The 14,377-nt window shown below is 45.0% G+C and overlaps 2 protein-coding genes and 1 pseudogene across 6 annotated transcripts; all 3 read right to left on the bottom strand.

Moving 5' to 3' along the window:
- Positions 1-1,367: 1,367 nt before the first annotated feature.
- On the bottom strand, positions 1,368-2,746 carry LOC120665339 (ferredoxin-6, chloroplastic-like). Its single transcript, XM_039944883.1, has 2 exons — positions 2,454-2,746; positions 1,368-2,097 (listed from the first exon to the last, which is right to left on the bottom strand). The coding sequence occupies exon 2, from the start codon at positions 2,065-2,067 to the stop codon at positions 1,612-1,614; it is 456 nt and encodes a 151-aa protein (XP_039800817.1). The 5' UTR covers positions 2,068-2,097; positions 2,454-2,746; the 3' UTR covers positions 1,368-1,611.
- Positions 2,747-3,689: 943 nt separating this feature from the next.
- On the bottom strand, positions 3,690-7,348 carry LOC120665338. 4 transcript variants are annotated; one of them, XM_039944879.1, is made up of 6 exons: positions 7,292-7,335; positions 7,042-7,188; positions 5,869-6,001; positions 5,095-5,742; positions 4,818-4,938; positions 3,690-4,268 (listed from the first exon to the last, which is right to left on the bottom strand). In XM_039944879.1, exons 2-6 carry the CDS (start codon positions 7,116-7,118, stop codon positions 4,243-4,245), a joined length of 1,005 nt encoding a protein of 334 aa, XP_039800813.1. In that variant the 5' UTR covers positions 7,119-7,188; positions 7,292-7,335; the 3' UTR covers positions 3,690-4,242. The 4 variants fall into 4 exon arrangements, with proteins under 4 accessions (XP_039800813.1, XP_039800812.1, XP_039800814.1 ...); XM_039944878.1 differs by having other exon boundaries at positions 7,042-7,348; XM_039944880.1 differs by lacking the exon at positions 7,292-7,335 and having other exon boundaries at positions 3,690-4,321; positions 7,042-7,261.
- Positions 7,349-10,311: 2,963 nt separating this feature from the next.
- LOC120665336 lies at positions 10,312-14,099 on the bottom strand (annotated as a pseudogene). The gene is made up of 8 exons (XR_005671147.1): positions 13,920-14,099; positions 12,606-13,308; positions 12,165-12,464; positions 11,526-11,616; positions 11,220-11,344; positions 11,028-11,120; positions 10,824-10,889; positions 10,312-10,753 (listed from the first exon to the last, which is right to left on the bottom strand). The product of XR_005671147.1 is annotated as a cell division protein FtsZ homolog 2-2, chloroplastic-like (transcript).
- Positions 14,100-14,377: the final 278 nt, after the last annotated feature.

Here is a 14,377-nt window from a genome sequence, read left to right as displayed (position 1 = left end):
GCCGACCTGAACTTTGCCATCAAAATGGGATAAAGTTTTATACCTAGTAGGATTTGCGAAGTTTGACAGAGGACGGAGGGAGGAGAGTATTATATCATCGCAAGAAAACGTGGACAGTGAGAACAAAGAATGTAATGAATATGAGCATTCAGACTTTCAGAGCTTCAACATTCAGACTTCGGAAAGGAGCTATCATCCATCCAACGAACCAAGGGGACAACGTACAATAAAAACGAAAAAAAATATATGTACGGATAATTATGATAATATACAGTGCCAAATTCTGTTTTGACATTCAGCACAGCAAGCAGACCAGTATGCATAGAGGACAAGGCAAAATTTGCCACTGGAAGGTATCTGCAATTTAACTTGAGAAAACATCATTTTTCCCCCCTTCCCATAGCGTGCAAGTTTTGCCATTGCAGTTTGAACAACACTTGCAGTTTGGACTGCAAAACCATGTTCAATTATTGTCACACAACTCGTACGAGCCATTCATGTCAGAGCAATTCCAACTTAGGTCTTCTTTAGTTGTAAAATTCAAAATTCCAAAACTATCACATTGAAAGAGAATCTTACCTGCGTGGAGTATTAAATCTAGACGAAATAAAAAACGAATTGCATAGTTTGCTTGTAAATTGCGAGACGAATCTAATGAGCCTAATTAAGCTATGATTAGACACTTAATCTCTACAGTAAACATGTGCTAATAATAGATTAATTAATTTTAATAAATTCATCTCGTAGTTTACAGACGAGTTCTGTAATTAGTTTTGTGATTAATCTATGTTTAATACTTCAAATGTACAAGAATTTCATTTCAAACTAAACGAGACCTATGGAGAACGCATATGGCCAGGGTAGCCTGAATCAAGGTGTCAGATAAACAGCCAACGTGCACAGCTGGGTAATAACATATCGCAGAGGACAAACAGTAACCAGATGCAGATCCATGTCCTGCATCTCTGCTCTGAATCTCTGAAGTCATATTCTGTGAATCTCTGAAGTCACATTCTGAAAACCTGAAGCTGCAGGAAATAGTGAGGGACTGTTTGAGCAGGCTTTCAGAGGTTCAACATAGAACTCCACTTCAGGAAAGGAGCTGCTATGCGTTTGTTTTTTGTTTTTTGTTTTTTTGTTTTTGTTTTTTGTTTTGTGAAAAGAAAGAGCTGCTACGTGTCCAAACAATGCAATGGCGCTAAAATAAAATTGAAAACTATTTCCAAATAATGGTGATAATACAGTGCGAACTTCTTGTGTCACATTCAGCTTGAAGACAGGCCAATATTTTGACACTACTCTGAAAGAAATCTACAATTTAACTTCAAACATCAATTTTGCTGCAATTTAACTTCAAACATCAATTGTAACTTAGATCATAATGTGCACTTTTCGCCATTGCTGCTCAAAAAATACTTGCAGTTTGAATTTCAGAATCACGTTACAACAATTATTGTCACAGCTCATATGGCACGATCTCAACGAAACAGATGTTCAACAGTAGACATCAAGAGCTATCCCTTCCCCCACAACAATCGTCTCTACCATGGCATGGCAACCCATGGTCTCAGCCACTGCGCCGCCATTGAAGCTCACTGACGCACGAGCACTCTAGTACAGCTCCTCCTCCTTGTGGGTGTGGATGACGCAGTCCGCCTTGGGGTAGGAGATGCAGGTGAGGAGGTACCCCTCGGCCATCTGGTTCTCGTCGAGGAACGAGCCCTCCGACTGGTCGACCTCGCCGTCCGACATCTTGCCCGCGCAGGTGGAGCAGGACCCGGCGCGGCAGGAGAAGGGCAGCTCCACGCCGGCGTTCTCGGCCGCCTCGAGTATGTAGGTGTCCTCGGGGGCCTCGAACTCGTGCTCCACCCCGTCCGGCCCGACCAGCTTCACCTTGTGCACGGCCGCCGCGGAGGCCACGAACCTGCCGGAGAGCCGCGGCCCAGGCGCGCGGGCCGCCTGCCTCGCGAAGCCGACGGAGGGAGGGGCCCTGGCCGCCGGAGCGGCGGTCCGGAGGCTCGCCCCGCATTTGGGGACGGACAATCTCGGGGCGGTGGCAGCCGACATCTTGCTTGGCCCGGTGATCACCGTGGATTACTGGCGAGAGAGCGCATGAGAAATGATTACCACTGGATCATAATGAATTGACGAAGTGCTGGAAAAATACGGAGAAATGCAGATGGAATCTCAGAAATCCGTGTAACATCTATGCAATTACCACCAGTTCCTACATTTAACTACTCGATGTGACGACGCAATAACGCTATGGAGTGGAAAATCAAACCCAGCAACAGGGAGGGATCCGGCGGGCAGGCGGGCAAGTGCGGAACTGCCGCTACGCGGGGCCGAGGCGGGAGCGCGAGGGTCGCGTCACATCAGACAACGCGATCTACGACTACGACGGCTACGCCCTACGCGCGCGCGATCAAGGTGGCGGGTCGGTGGACGCGTACCTCCTCCCGACGATGCGGAGCGGTGGTCGAGGGCCGGGGCGCGGCGGAGGCCGGATTCTAGACGAGGCGGGGCGGCGGGGGACTGGATCGCGAGGTGAGGAGGTAGGAGTAGTCGGGACGATGGATGCGGCAGAGCACGCGCTCGGCGGCTTTAATAAGGGCAGCTTCCACTGGTCCGCCTGCCCGCCCGCGGCTCGGCGGCTGGCTGGGTGGCTGCCTGGCTCCGACCCCAACCCAACTGGCCGCGGCCGCGGCCGCGACGCCTCTGCTCTGCTCTGGGCCGTGGGTCGGCGCGCGGCTGGCAGGTCGGGCGAAAGGCCGTGTTGGGTTTGCGAAGCCGACCACGAGAAGCTGCTTAATTTGCGGGCGTGATGGTGGTGGCCTGGTGGGGTTTGGGCGATCAGGGCGGCTGCTTCGCGGGATGGGGCGCCTCTTGGTGGGGATCAGGGGACGGGATCGGTGCAGACAGCCGGAGCAGGTCTTACTGACACGAGGGGCCCATAGAGCTTAGGGTTTAGGCGATCAGTGATCAGGATCATCGAACTCTGAACTGAACTCGAGTACGACGGTTTCCCTTGGATTCAGACACGAAATCAGATGCGTGAATTTGGTAGGAGCCGAGCATCCACCTGATCGTATCATTCGTAGCAATAATTCACTAACTGGAGGCACAGATTGTGCTGAACTGAAGTTCGGCAAACATTGTTTTTGGACACTACTCCACATTCTATAGACGTGTTTAGTTATATCTTATATGTTGTATAGTTCATGTTATAACATTTGAATAAGGCTCAGAATCTCATATACAAATTCAGATAGAGACGATAACTGGACTCTCAAATCACGTCCACAATTTATATTAGTTTCCCAATAAAACATTTCGGATACTTCGAACTGCTTAGCTCTTTCTCAGTTCCATCTTTAAGATCAAATTCTTCCTAGGTAGCCATAAGTAGATGCGAGTCTTATTCCAGAAAAGGAAAAAAAAATAAGGGGAGAAACGAGTTTTTTTTACCTTTTTCAATTCACAACGAAGAAAAGCTTCTTTTGGATGTTCTTTTGGTATCGACAAACTTGTACTTGTTCTCCTACATATCACTGTATGATTGCGACTTGCGAGAGTTGACGGCCGCAGAATGGCACAACAGCACGGTGAACATATGCAGACACCCCCGAAAGGCCGTCCTAGCTCCATAGATCTGATGTAGTCAAACCAAAGCGGGAACAATAGGAGAGTTCCAGGTCCATAAGAAACCGAATTTAATACAATATCCCAGGTGGGGGCAGTTACAACGTACAAACCAGGTACAACACACTGAATCATTTTGATTCAATTCAGCCTTCCCTTCCATATCAAAATAATACACAAGGAAATTGCTCCCCATAAAATCTACACTCCAAATTCAATCTCGCTGATCTGGCAACCTTTAGTTATACCAGTAGGACGAGTACGAGTGAACACTACAATAGATCATGTCGCACAGTTTATAAAAGACATGGATTAGTGTTTTTTTTTCAAGTGTTGATGACAGGTCACGCTAATCACAAGCGACCACATCTATCAACTGCACAAAGATTTTTTTTTTCAAACCTGTGTCTGCTCTTGTAAAGAAAAACCTTTGTCTGCATGACATGACAATTTGGAGCACAGCATTGAGATGGCTTCAAAAGAATTATGGATCCTTCTCCATCAGAAACCATCACACAGCACAGCATATGATTGGTAGAGTACACCATGGACCGCGGTAATACATACATAACATAACAGCAACCAAAACTGGATTCACAGTCACCTCACATGGGATACCAGCAAGCCTGCATGAAGATCACCTCAGATAAGTGGGAGGGCAGATCTCAAGAAAATTATCCTGGCCCAATGTCAGTTAGATCAACAACAGAAAAGATTATCAGTGACAAAGAGTTTGCTAACCATTTAGCAGTAAAAGAACATTAAACACATAAAATGGCATTTCAAGAATCACAGAGAGAGTTCACACTAATTTCTTACTGTTCCATGTTGTCTTAGTTAAAGAAATAGCTAACATTATGCTATGAATCGTATGCAAAATGGATCTCGATTGTTGAGAATGTATTCTCAACACTGGACCTTTCATTTCCAGTAATCCAGATTTCAGGAAAGTTATCAGTTACCAATAATTGATGCTATAGCTATACTTTCATGACGGATGAATACCAAGAGAAATAAGGTTTTCATTCTTCGGTTTTCTTCAGGTATTCAACTATGAACAACTGACTTAAATTTTTTGTCAAACTAAATATCCTTTTGTTCCAAAAACAATATTAACAATCATAAGAGTCAAATTCTCAAAAGGAGCAGATGGCTGATGGAAGAAAGAAACTCACAGAGAATAGCTAGTGCAAATAGTACTGCTGTCACCAAACGAATCTGAGGACGATTACGATCTGTAAAATACTCAGATCTACTTAATCTCCTCTTGATGACCTCTGGCCAGAAATACATAACCTGCAAGAATTATGACTATAAAGTTATTACATGTGAACATTAGTGTATAGCAAATTTATTTGAAGCACCAACAAACTTTTAGCCTAAAACAGTACCAAGATTACAATATCCAGAAAATCAGAGGATGAAATAAATGATTAAAGAAGAGTGACATACCCTTCCAGACTGAGGTATATTGAAGGAAGGTAGTGTGTTTCCATTTCTCAAGCTATCCATATCTTCTCCATCCTTCCTCCTCTTTGTAAAGCTTTCACGAGACCGCTTTGTAAACCATAAGTTTCTTATAAAGCTACGGTATTGCCTACTGAGTTTGTTTTTGTCGAAGAGCCTCCTACCTACAGAATCATCAGTGTCCAAACTATACATACTACTATTGTTATGACCCCCTTCACATGCATTTTCTCCACATGAAGATTTAAGCTTGCCTGCTCCCTCCACATCTTTTTCTGAATTCCTGTGTTCATATGCTCTATGTTCTTGGGTGGAATGATAGCCATTTACCAAAGGTACATGGTCGAGCTTAAGCTCAACAATTTCATCTGTACCAGTGGAATTATACACATGGTCATCCTTGCTGGTACCAGAAAGAAAGGATGCCAATCCATCTCCATCATATTCACTCGAGTATAAATGTTTTGGAGTTCTATTAGAACTGAGGCTAAGATCCTCCAAACTTTCTTCCACCTGAGAAATCTGCTCCGCTATAGCTCTAATGAATTGTCTAAATTTTAAGATTGCATTTTCTCTTGACTTTGACTTGTCAGAGAATGCAGCTGCATTTACCTCCCTCTCAAATTGCTCCAGCTGCAAGTTACAAGAGCAAAGGCCTCAGGAGAAATAGAGATACAAATGGATGTTCTAAAACATAGTCAAATCATACAGGGCTGAGAGTGGTTGAAGACTCTATATGGAAAGCTTGACTGTTTGAACCTGCCATTTGGTAGTTCCAAGAGCAGTAATCACATCTCTCTCATACTGCATCGGAGCATGAAACTTTGCATCTGAAGTACCATCCTGCATAACTTTCCTTTCATGCAGGAGCAGGCGGTAGACACCCTCCATCCTATACACCAACCAAAATGATGCGCTATCAGTACCATCAGAAAGCTGCGCATTACTTATTATTTTGTAGAATGTAATAAGAAAGACCTTCAATTTGGACACTTAAACTGCTTAGAGACAATTTGCGGTTGTAAATCCACCCTGCGCTTTGAATCTAGCCATTTGCAGAAATCTTTACGAGTTCCAGAAACAGTTTGCTGTTATATGTTCTAAAGAGATGCTTCTAACTAACCAATCAATCCGAATCTAGCAAAAAAAAAACATAGCAATGCGAAGCCTAAGTACGAGTACTGTTCAAGATTTAACACAAATAACTTCAAGGTTGCATTAAGTGGACTGTACTTCGCCAAGATAAAACAGATAATCTGCACATTTCTTCCTAGTTCCTACTTCCTACTAGAAAAGGCATATACACATTAATTGTAAGCTCCCAGAAGGCACCACATTAACTTAAGTGAAAATCCATAAGTTTGTACATAAGAAAGTTCCAAATCTAGTCAGAACAAAATCTTCAGCCCTTGAGAAGACTGAGAAATCGCTATTCGTCTTCTACAGCCTTTCAGATGCATGAGCCAGGGTGCTGATAACAAAGCTAGTTTAGCGAAAAACATAAGCTAAAATGAGACTTGCACAAGCTAAATTCATGCTAACACTTGCCCGAGGTTTCACCAACAGATAGAAAGAACAGATTCAAGCCACTTCTCCCTGAACTGCTCCACCTCAATCATGAAAACGTTTGAATGCTTCTAGGGCACCTTTTATGCAGCCAAACTCGCATATTCCCATAACTTATTATGAAGAGCAGCCATGAGAGTTTAGGTAACGGCCATCCATGCAAACATAAAATCCTGGGCCTAGCTTATCGGTCTAAAACTATAATCCGCAAACAATTATAAACGAGCAGAAGAAAGGAGCTGTCCCGTCCAGAACCAGGCAACGAATTCCCCGAAATGGCCACTAATCTCACAAGGTTACGGCTACGAACGCGCGTATCCGGAGCCAAGCAGTAGATCAAGGCGGGAAAGCAGGGAGAGCCGGTACCTGTCGGCGGAGTCCTGCACGCACTCGGCGGCGGGGAAGAGCGGATCCGACTCCCACCGGCCGAAGCCCTCCGCCATGGAGCGGGATCCGGTCCGGCCCGCCGCCCGCGCGGACTCCAGACGGCGAGGAGGGGAAGCGCGAGGCGCGCTGCGACGAGGAGAGCGCGCGAGGGGAGGAATGCGTGCGTTGTGGATTTGGTGCTCGTTTTTGGAGTGGGGGGGAATTCGTTTCGTTGGTGGCGCTTCTCGCGGTTCCGTTGCGCCTCCTCCTGGCTTGTTCCTCTTTCGGAGGCCTTTCCCCTTCTGGGTTGGTGGTTCACGAACAGGTTGTGCTTCAGGTTATCTTGCAAAATGGCTCGAGAATAAGTTGCGAATTCTGTCTACAGGCTCGGTGTACCAAATCAGAGGGTTTGTCTTTTTTCTTCTCTAAAAATATGCAGGAGAGCTACGTATCATTTGCATTAAGAAGAAATAGATTGTTCAAAGTTTATAAGAAGAAAACAGAGGGTTTATCCATATCGTACGACTGACTTTGTTAAATTTTTATATGGAATTACAAATATGCTCATATGTTGCAACCGCCCATGATCTTGTATTTTGGAAATATTATATGATTGTGTGGACGGCTCTTACTGGTGTTGATGTTGTGTTGTCGACGTGTGAACTTACGCCCTGATCGAAGACCCAGCAGTCCCATGTAGCGCTTTAGCTGCGCCATCGCGCGTGAGGCGCGACCAGCGTGAGCCAGAAAAGGATTTTATTATGTTTCCGCGTTCTTTATTGTATTCAAGCCTGTTTAGAGTACAAGACGATTCGGGTCTACCTACCTATCAGTGACGCGAGTTAGATCAAGCTAAAATTTTTAGTAAAAATGTTACATGCTTTAAAAACAGATAAAAATAAAGATTAGACAACGATCCACTTAGAAGGCAGGCCCAGGATTTGGAATTTGGGTATTCAACATTTTCAAAGAATAATTCTTTTTTCATACAACCGTGCGCTACGTAGTTCCTAGAACCGCAAGCCGCTTGCATATCATCGCAAGCAATTGTCATCCGATATGCCGCTAGAATTCGCTACCACCGGCCAGAAGCGAGAAAAGGATGCAGCCACGCGGGAAGTGGGAAGTGGAATTGGGATGGGTAGGGTGGAGACCTAGGGTCAGTGGTGGTTCGAAGTCACGGCTGGGCCGTCGCGAGGAGAAGAGGCCATTTGAGCCAACGAGGCAAAATGAGATTAGAAAATGTCGTGGTGTGCAAACCCACAGCCGTGTGCGCGTAATGCACCCGCCTAAGTCTAGAGGGTGAGTACTCGAGGGTTAACTAGGACTAGTTCGATCTCGCTGGAAGAACATGATGAACACAGCAGGTTTAGAGTGGTTCGGGCCGCCGGAGCATAATACCCTACGTCCACTGTGTGTTATATTACTTGTGTCTACTTAGCCTCGAGAGAGTCTGGAAAGACTTTGTGTGTGCAGCGAGTGCCTCCCTTTTATATATCAAGAGAGGCGCGTACATGATCGTTGGGTCCCCGACAGGTGGGCCCAATCGATGTAGTATTAAATAACATACTGTTCATACATTATGGCGTTGCAGGCGAATGGGATCTCATTCCTGGATTTCCTTGCCTGCCCGCGGGATTCCTCCGTCCAGCATATCCATGCGCTGTCTTGTCAAAACGGCGCCAGGCGTAGCTTGCAGCGTTGCCTGCAGCGTAGCTGAACGGGCCGTGTACCTTGCGGTGTAGGTGGCATGATGGAAAAGTGTCGTGCCGCCGTATCCATTTAATGCGGCAGACGAGCTCTGCGCGGATGCGGCGCATGCGGCTGCAATGTGTACCTCGGTAATACGCGGTCTACAGTGAGACCTGACAAAGGCTGCCCCGCGTGCCGCGGCGGCAGAGCACGCCTCAACCTCCCGCATTGAATGCGGCGGGTGGGCGAGTCTTCCAGTGGAAGACCCGCGCCCGCGCCCGTGCCTGCGGAACACGTGGCGGCTCCGGACCCCCCGGCGGTATGTTGGTTCTACGCGCGTGGGAGGTCCGGATGGACGCGGGAGGCGGCTGTTGGCTCGGAGCTTCCCCTCCTCGAGGACACGTGGCGTCTCCGGACCCGCCCCAGAGCGGGGAGCGGGTCCGGGGCCGTTGGCCCGGTGAGGTAAGAGCCTGACCCGTGAGGCCCGGCTGCTCCGCCCCTTATGGCGTAGTTACGGATGACTACGCGAGTCCTGACTTGCTGCAGTAGGAGTGGGTATCCCTGCTACAGGGTACTGACAGAAAACCTATTTTGTAATGTTAGAATCATCTCTAAGATACGTCCTAAAGGCTATTTTAGTTACCAACTTAGAATTTTTAGTGAAAAACTTTCTCCAGAAGTACTCTAAAAAAATCAATCTCTCGAGGTAGCAACATCCTAAATCATCTCTCTCCCTTGTAAATCCGTGAAACAGAAATATTCCACGCTCTATGTCATGATTCAAACAATAGAATATCTGGTATAAGAAAACTACCACGGGACACATAATACTTGATATCCGGTATAAAAAATTACCATGGGGACACGATAATACAATACAGGGAGAAAATATTTAGAGTGACCCTCTACGTAAGGATATAGAGAGTTAGAGACTATAATTTAAGCATTCTTTTGGAGATGCTCTTATTTTCTATTTTTTGATACATACATATATGTTGTATAGTATGTATATAAATTTTTTAACAAAAAATTTTGGGTATTCAACTGAATACTCATGCATCAATAGTAGGCCCGCCTCTGGATCCACTATCTCTCATTTAGCACCAGAATTACCCGTATCTTCTTATAATTTCTGGTCTCGATCACATTTCCATATCCCACAGGCTACAAATGCTACCGTGTTTAGTTAACTACATTAGCTCGTTTGAGAATTTTTGTGAAACGAGGACAAATGCGGCCCAAGCCGAAGCACGAATTTTTCACGTTATCCAAGTCAGCAATATGATGACTCATAGTCCCGTATGCACCAAGATATGAACGAATAGATCCTCCCGAATCCAATAATTAATAAATCAATCAATCAATATCTCTGGTAATCGAGTTTTAGACAAACACACACACACGATGACACGAGGAACAATAGGATATCTAGTAATCGACTCTGTTCGCTGTTTGGCTCCTCCAGCCAGCCAACAGTAGTTTTCTCTCACATCGCTCCAGCACCAACCTCCAACCACCAGCCAGCCAACAGTATTTTTCTCTCATACCACTCCAGCACCAGCACAGCGAACAGAGTGAAAGAAAATCAGAGATAATCCTTCACACGGAACATTATAGTATGCTCTCTGGTGCAGACTTATTCATAGCTCTTATGGAGTTCAAATTGATCCTCATCTACTGCAGGTCCAGAAGCATAGAAGCCCGGCCCAATCTACTCAGGCGGCCTCTAGTTTGCACAGAGTCAGGGTTCCAACATCTGATCTAACACTACAGTAAACAACCAATATCTTGCTACAAAAGAGACCTAGAAACGGAAGCTGCAAGATACCAAACTACCAAAAAGAGGTGGGAAACCATGATAAAGAAGAGCAATGAACCAAACTACTGTAGCACGTGTTCAGACTCGCGGAAACCCTGAACGGCCTTTCCTCTGCAGGAACTCTGGGATCTGCAATCCTGGACCTTCCTCCTGGGAAGTGGGAGAAAACCAACCCGAGTGACGGCGGTTGCTGTCTCCAGCCTGAGCATGAACATTCATGAGAATACAGAAACGAAATAGGCATAAAGTAGGCAAATGATGCAATACGTGCCTGCGAAGATTGATTCTCACTTTCCTCCTGGCGTTTGAATCCAGTTGCAATCAGAGTTATGCTCACCTGAATAGTGTGTATCATGTTATTGGCAAGGACACGGGATCAAGTTACCATTGAGATCTTAACGGCCTCTAAATTAAAGTTGTGATGCATAAAATATTTTTCACCAAAAAGTGAAAACATTGTAATTCGATGACTTACTTGGCCAGTGTATGATGGATCTATAACAGAGCCAAAAATCAAATTTGCACCAGGGTCAACAAGATCGTAGATTACTTCAGCTGCCGCGTTCACCTGTACAAGACGATGGCCAGTGTGGTTTAGCCCGAATGTATTCTAACAATTACAGGGGGCATCTGACAGTTCAGTGATAAATATATGAGTAAATGTTACCTCTGTCAAGGTTAGATCATTCCCTCCAGTGATATTCCATACAATTCCAGTAGCTCTCTCAATACCAATATCAAGTAGAGGAGACTGTATGGCATTAAGTGCGGCATCTCTGGCTCGGGTCTTACCTGCAGATAGGTCAATAGAATTGGCAGGAGTGAGTTGGTTGTCAGTGTGTCAGTGGCCAGTGGGGGACAAGTTACAGATGCTTAGAAATGCAAAGACAACATTATAGGATGATCTCAAACAAACAACACAATTGTATTTGATTCTGAAAAAAATATGTTATGCTGAATTCTGAAATTTAACCTGTTGCTGTTCCAATGCCCATCAATGATGAACCTGCATCTGACATAACTGACCGAACATCAGCAAAGTCCACATTCACCAAACCTGGCACCTGCAAAGCAAAGAAGGTAGAAGCGACATGCTTAGCCATGTAGATCACATGTAATTGTTATACAAGTGAATATTTTGATGAAACTTATGTTTAAAATGTTTCAATTTCCAGACTCAAGAGTTTTCAACAATGGCATGTTAAGCATGATGCTGCAAAGTAGAACACTCAGGAAGAAACCAAGTGCACAATAATGTCAATTTACTTTCACTCTGTTGCTAGTAATGCAAATGGATAATATAAAAACGAAGTGGATAATAAGGCTTCTGTTTGAAGACCTGCACTAGCAGGCATGTCGACTTGCATTCATATGCCTTATCAGGAGAGCACAAGGTAATTAGAGGACATAAAAAAGTGTTTGTACTTAAAATATGGTCAATAAGATGTAAGAACTATTATCTTTAGCATAGTTTTTATATAGTATCAGCAATTGCACAGCTGTCTAGTATACATAATATTTTCAATCACAGGAGTGTTTGCAAGGAACATGAATGGAATTATTCTAAGAAAAGAGTAGGATATATAATATATCATGAAGCATATTCTCTTACAGTGATTATATCTGAGATCCCACAGACACCTTGCCGAAGGATATCATCTGCCAAATTGAATGCTTCTGTCACAGGAGTATTTGGGGATGCAGCAGTGAGTAACTTGTCATTTGGAATTACGATCAGTGTATCAACATTGCTTCTCAATGATGCAATTCCTTCTTGTGCTTGAAGAGCTCGCCTTCTTCCCTCGAATGAAAATGGGGTTGTCACGATTCCAACAGTTAATATACCCATGGACTTAGCAATCCCTGCAATAATAGGTGCCCCACCAGTTCCTGTCCCACCTCCCATTCCGGCCTGCAAAATGAATTTTGAGGATCAAATTCAAGGTTACCGTATTCTCTCAACGAAACGATAGGTATCATTAGTTCTATCAAATGAAAATATTATTTGATAAAACTGAAAAGAGTGTGTTATGCTATAGTGATATGTACTTACCGTCACAAAAACCATATCAGCACCAGAAACTGCTTGTTCTACCAACTCCTGGCTTTCCTTGGCTGCGTTCATGCCGATTTCTGGGTTCCCACCAGCACCAAGACCACGTGTCAGTTCCAGGCCAATCTGTAACCTATTTTCTGGGTCAATGGGCGATATCCGCATAGCCTGAAAATCAGTGTTCACGATCCAGAATTCTACGCCCTTCATGGAGCTTTCAATCATCCTGTTCACAGCATTAGAGCCACCACCTCCAACGCCAATGACTTTAATCCTGGGCTCATTGTAGCGGTAAGAGGCAGGAGCATCTACCAATCTTTCAGCTGCAGTGTCAATACCCTGCCCCTTGCTGGATACAGTAGCTGCACCATTATCCTCTCCATAGAGCAAGGAGATCTCAGGGTGAATGTCATATAAGGTATCCTTGGTACGCCGTGGCCCCACTCGACGGGAGTTTGCAGAGCACTCCAGTCGAGAAGAGCGATATGGACCACTAGAAAACCACTTGTTTCTCTGAAAAATTCTTGCACTTTCACCAAGAAGTGCCTTCCTAACATTTTTTCGGTGAAATGCCTAATGGGCATTGGCAATTGGAAACACTGGAAAAGACTAGCTGTGCTGCCATCCTTTGCTCTAAACCAAAATTTTGCTTGCACTGGTGAATGTAGCCTCCGATGCCTCAACAAATTCGCCTTCAAACTAGCTAGACACAAGAATATTAGCTGCATTCGGTTTTTGGTTTGTAAATGTAGCCAAAACAATGGAATACTAGCTGCATTTTGTTGCTGACTATAAAATGATACCAAATTTAGAAGAGAACACAGAAATAGGTTGCAGCCACATTAGTCCCAGAACTGGGGCAAACCAACAGTTCCAAGCCAACTTGGTGGCAACTGGCAATCTAATTTGGCCACTGTTTGGTTGGATTATAGTCGACACTTCAGAATTCAGATTTTAAAATGAGATGCACTTTCAGAGGAATGGAAAATATGAACTAACAATATACAACAACAAAATGGAATGTAGGTAAATTATATATCCATGAAATGAAATGGATCTGGAAAAATACGCTCAATCTGAGGCCAATGCATTAGGAATTACGACAGCCACCTGATCTTACCCTACTAGATGGTGGAAGCCCGCAAGGAGTATATTATTTCAAAGACAGGTTTAATCGGGGGGAAACACCAAGCCGTCAAAGATTTCAAGAATAACCCCCCCCCCCCCCCTCCGAAACCTCATCCAGGAAAACTATTTCCCCCAAGAATTGCTAGGCACGAAGGCAGGGGCGCATCTAGTGTAGGAGGGGCGTACCCGACGAAGACCTGGCGTAGGATGGCGTCGCTGGCCCAGTCGTCGGTGCTCGCCCAGTTGTCGCCGTCAAGGAGAGGGGGCGGGCCGGCTGTGAACGGGCCAAGGGGAAGTCGGCTCTGTTTGTTTCGTTCCGTTAGCTAGGCACGCGAAGCGGGCGCGGATTCCCGTCGCTTCGGCGACAAATTTGTGAGTTGAAGCAACCGCCGCCGCGCCGATAATAATGGGCTGCTCCGTCTGCTTTTTTATTTCTCAGCCCATTTGCAGTGAGCTTTTGTTTGCAGCGGAGAAGTGTGGCTGTGCTTTCTTACTCTTTGTTTTTTTTTCCTGCATCACTTGGCTGTGCTTTTTAGCTTTGATTCGATTAGGGGGAGCACGGATCAAGATTGGACAATCTTCAATCTCTAGCATACAACATGTTTTCTGCTTGTATTTCTCACAACTTTTGTTTTGTATTTCCT

The sequence above is a fragment of the Panicum virgatum genome, chromosome 3N (genome assembly GCF_016808335.1).
Source record: "Panicum virgatum strain AP13 chromosome 3N, P.virgatum_v5, whole genome shotgun sequence".
NCBI lineage: Eukaryota > Viridiplantae > Streptophyta > Magnoliopsida > Poales > Poaceae > Panicum > Panicum virgatum.
This window is presented reverse-complemented; position numbering and strand designations above follow the sequence as displayed.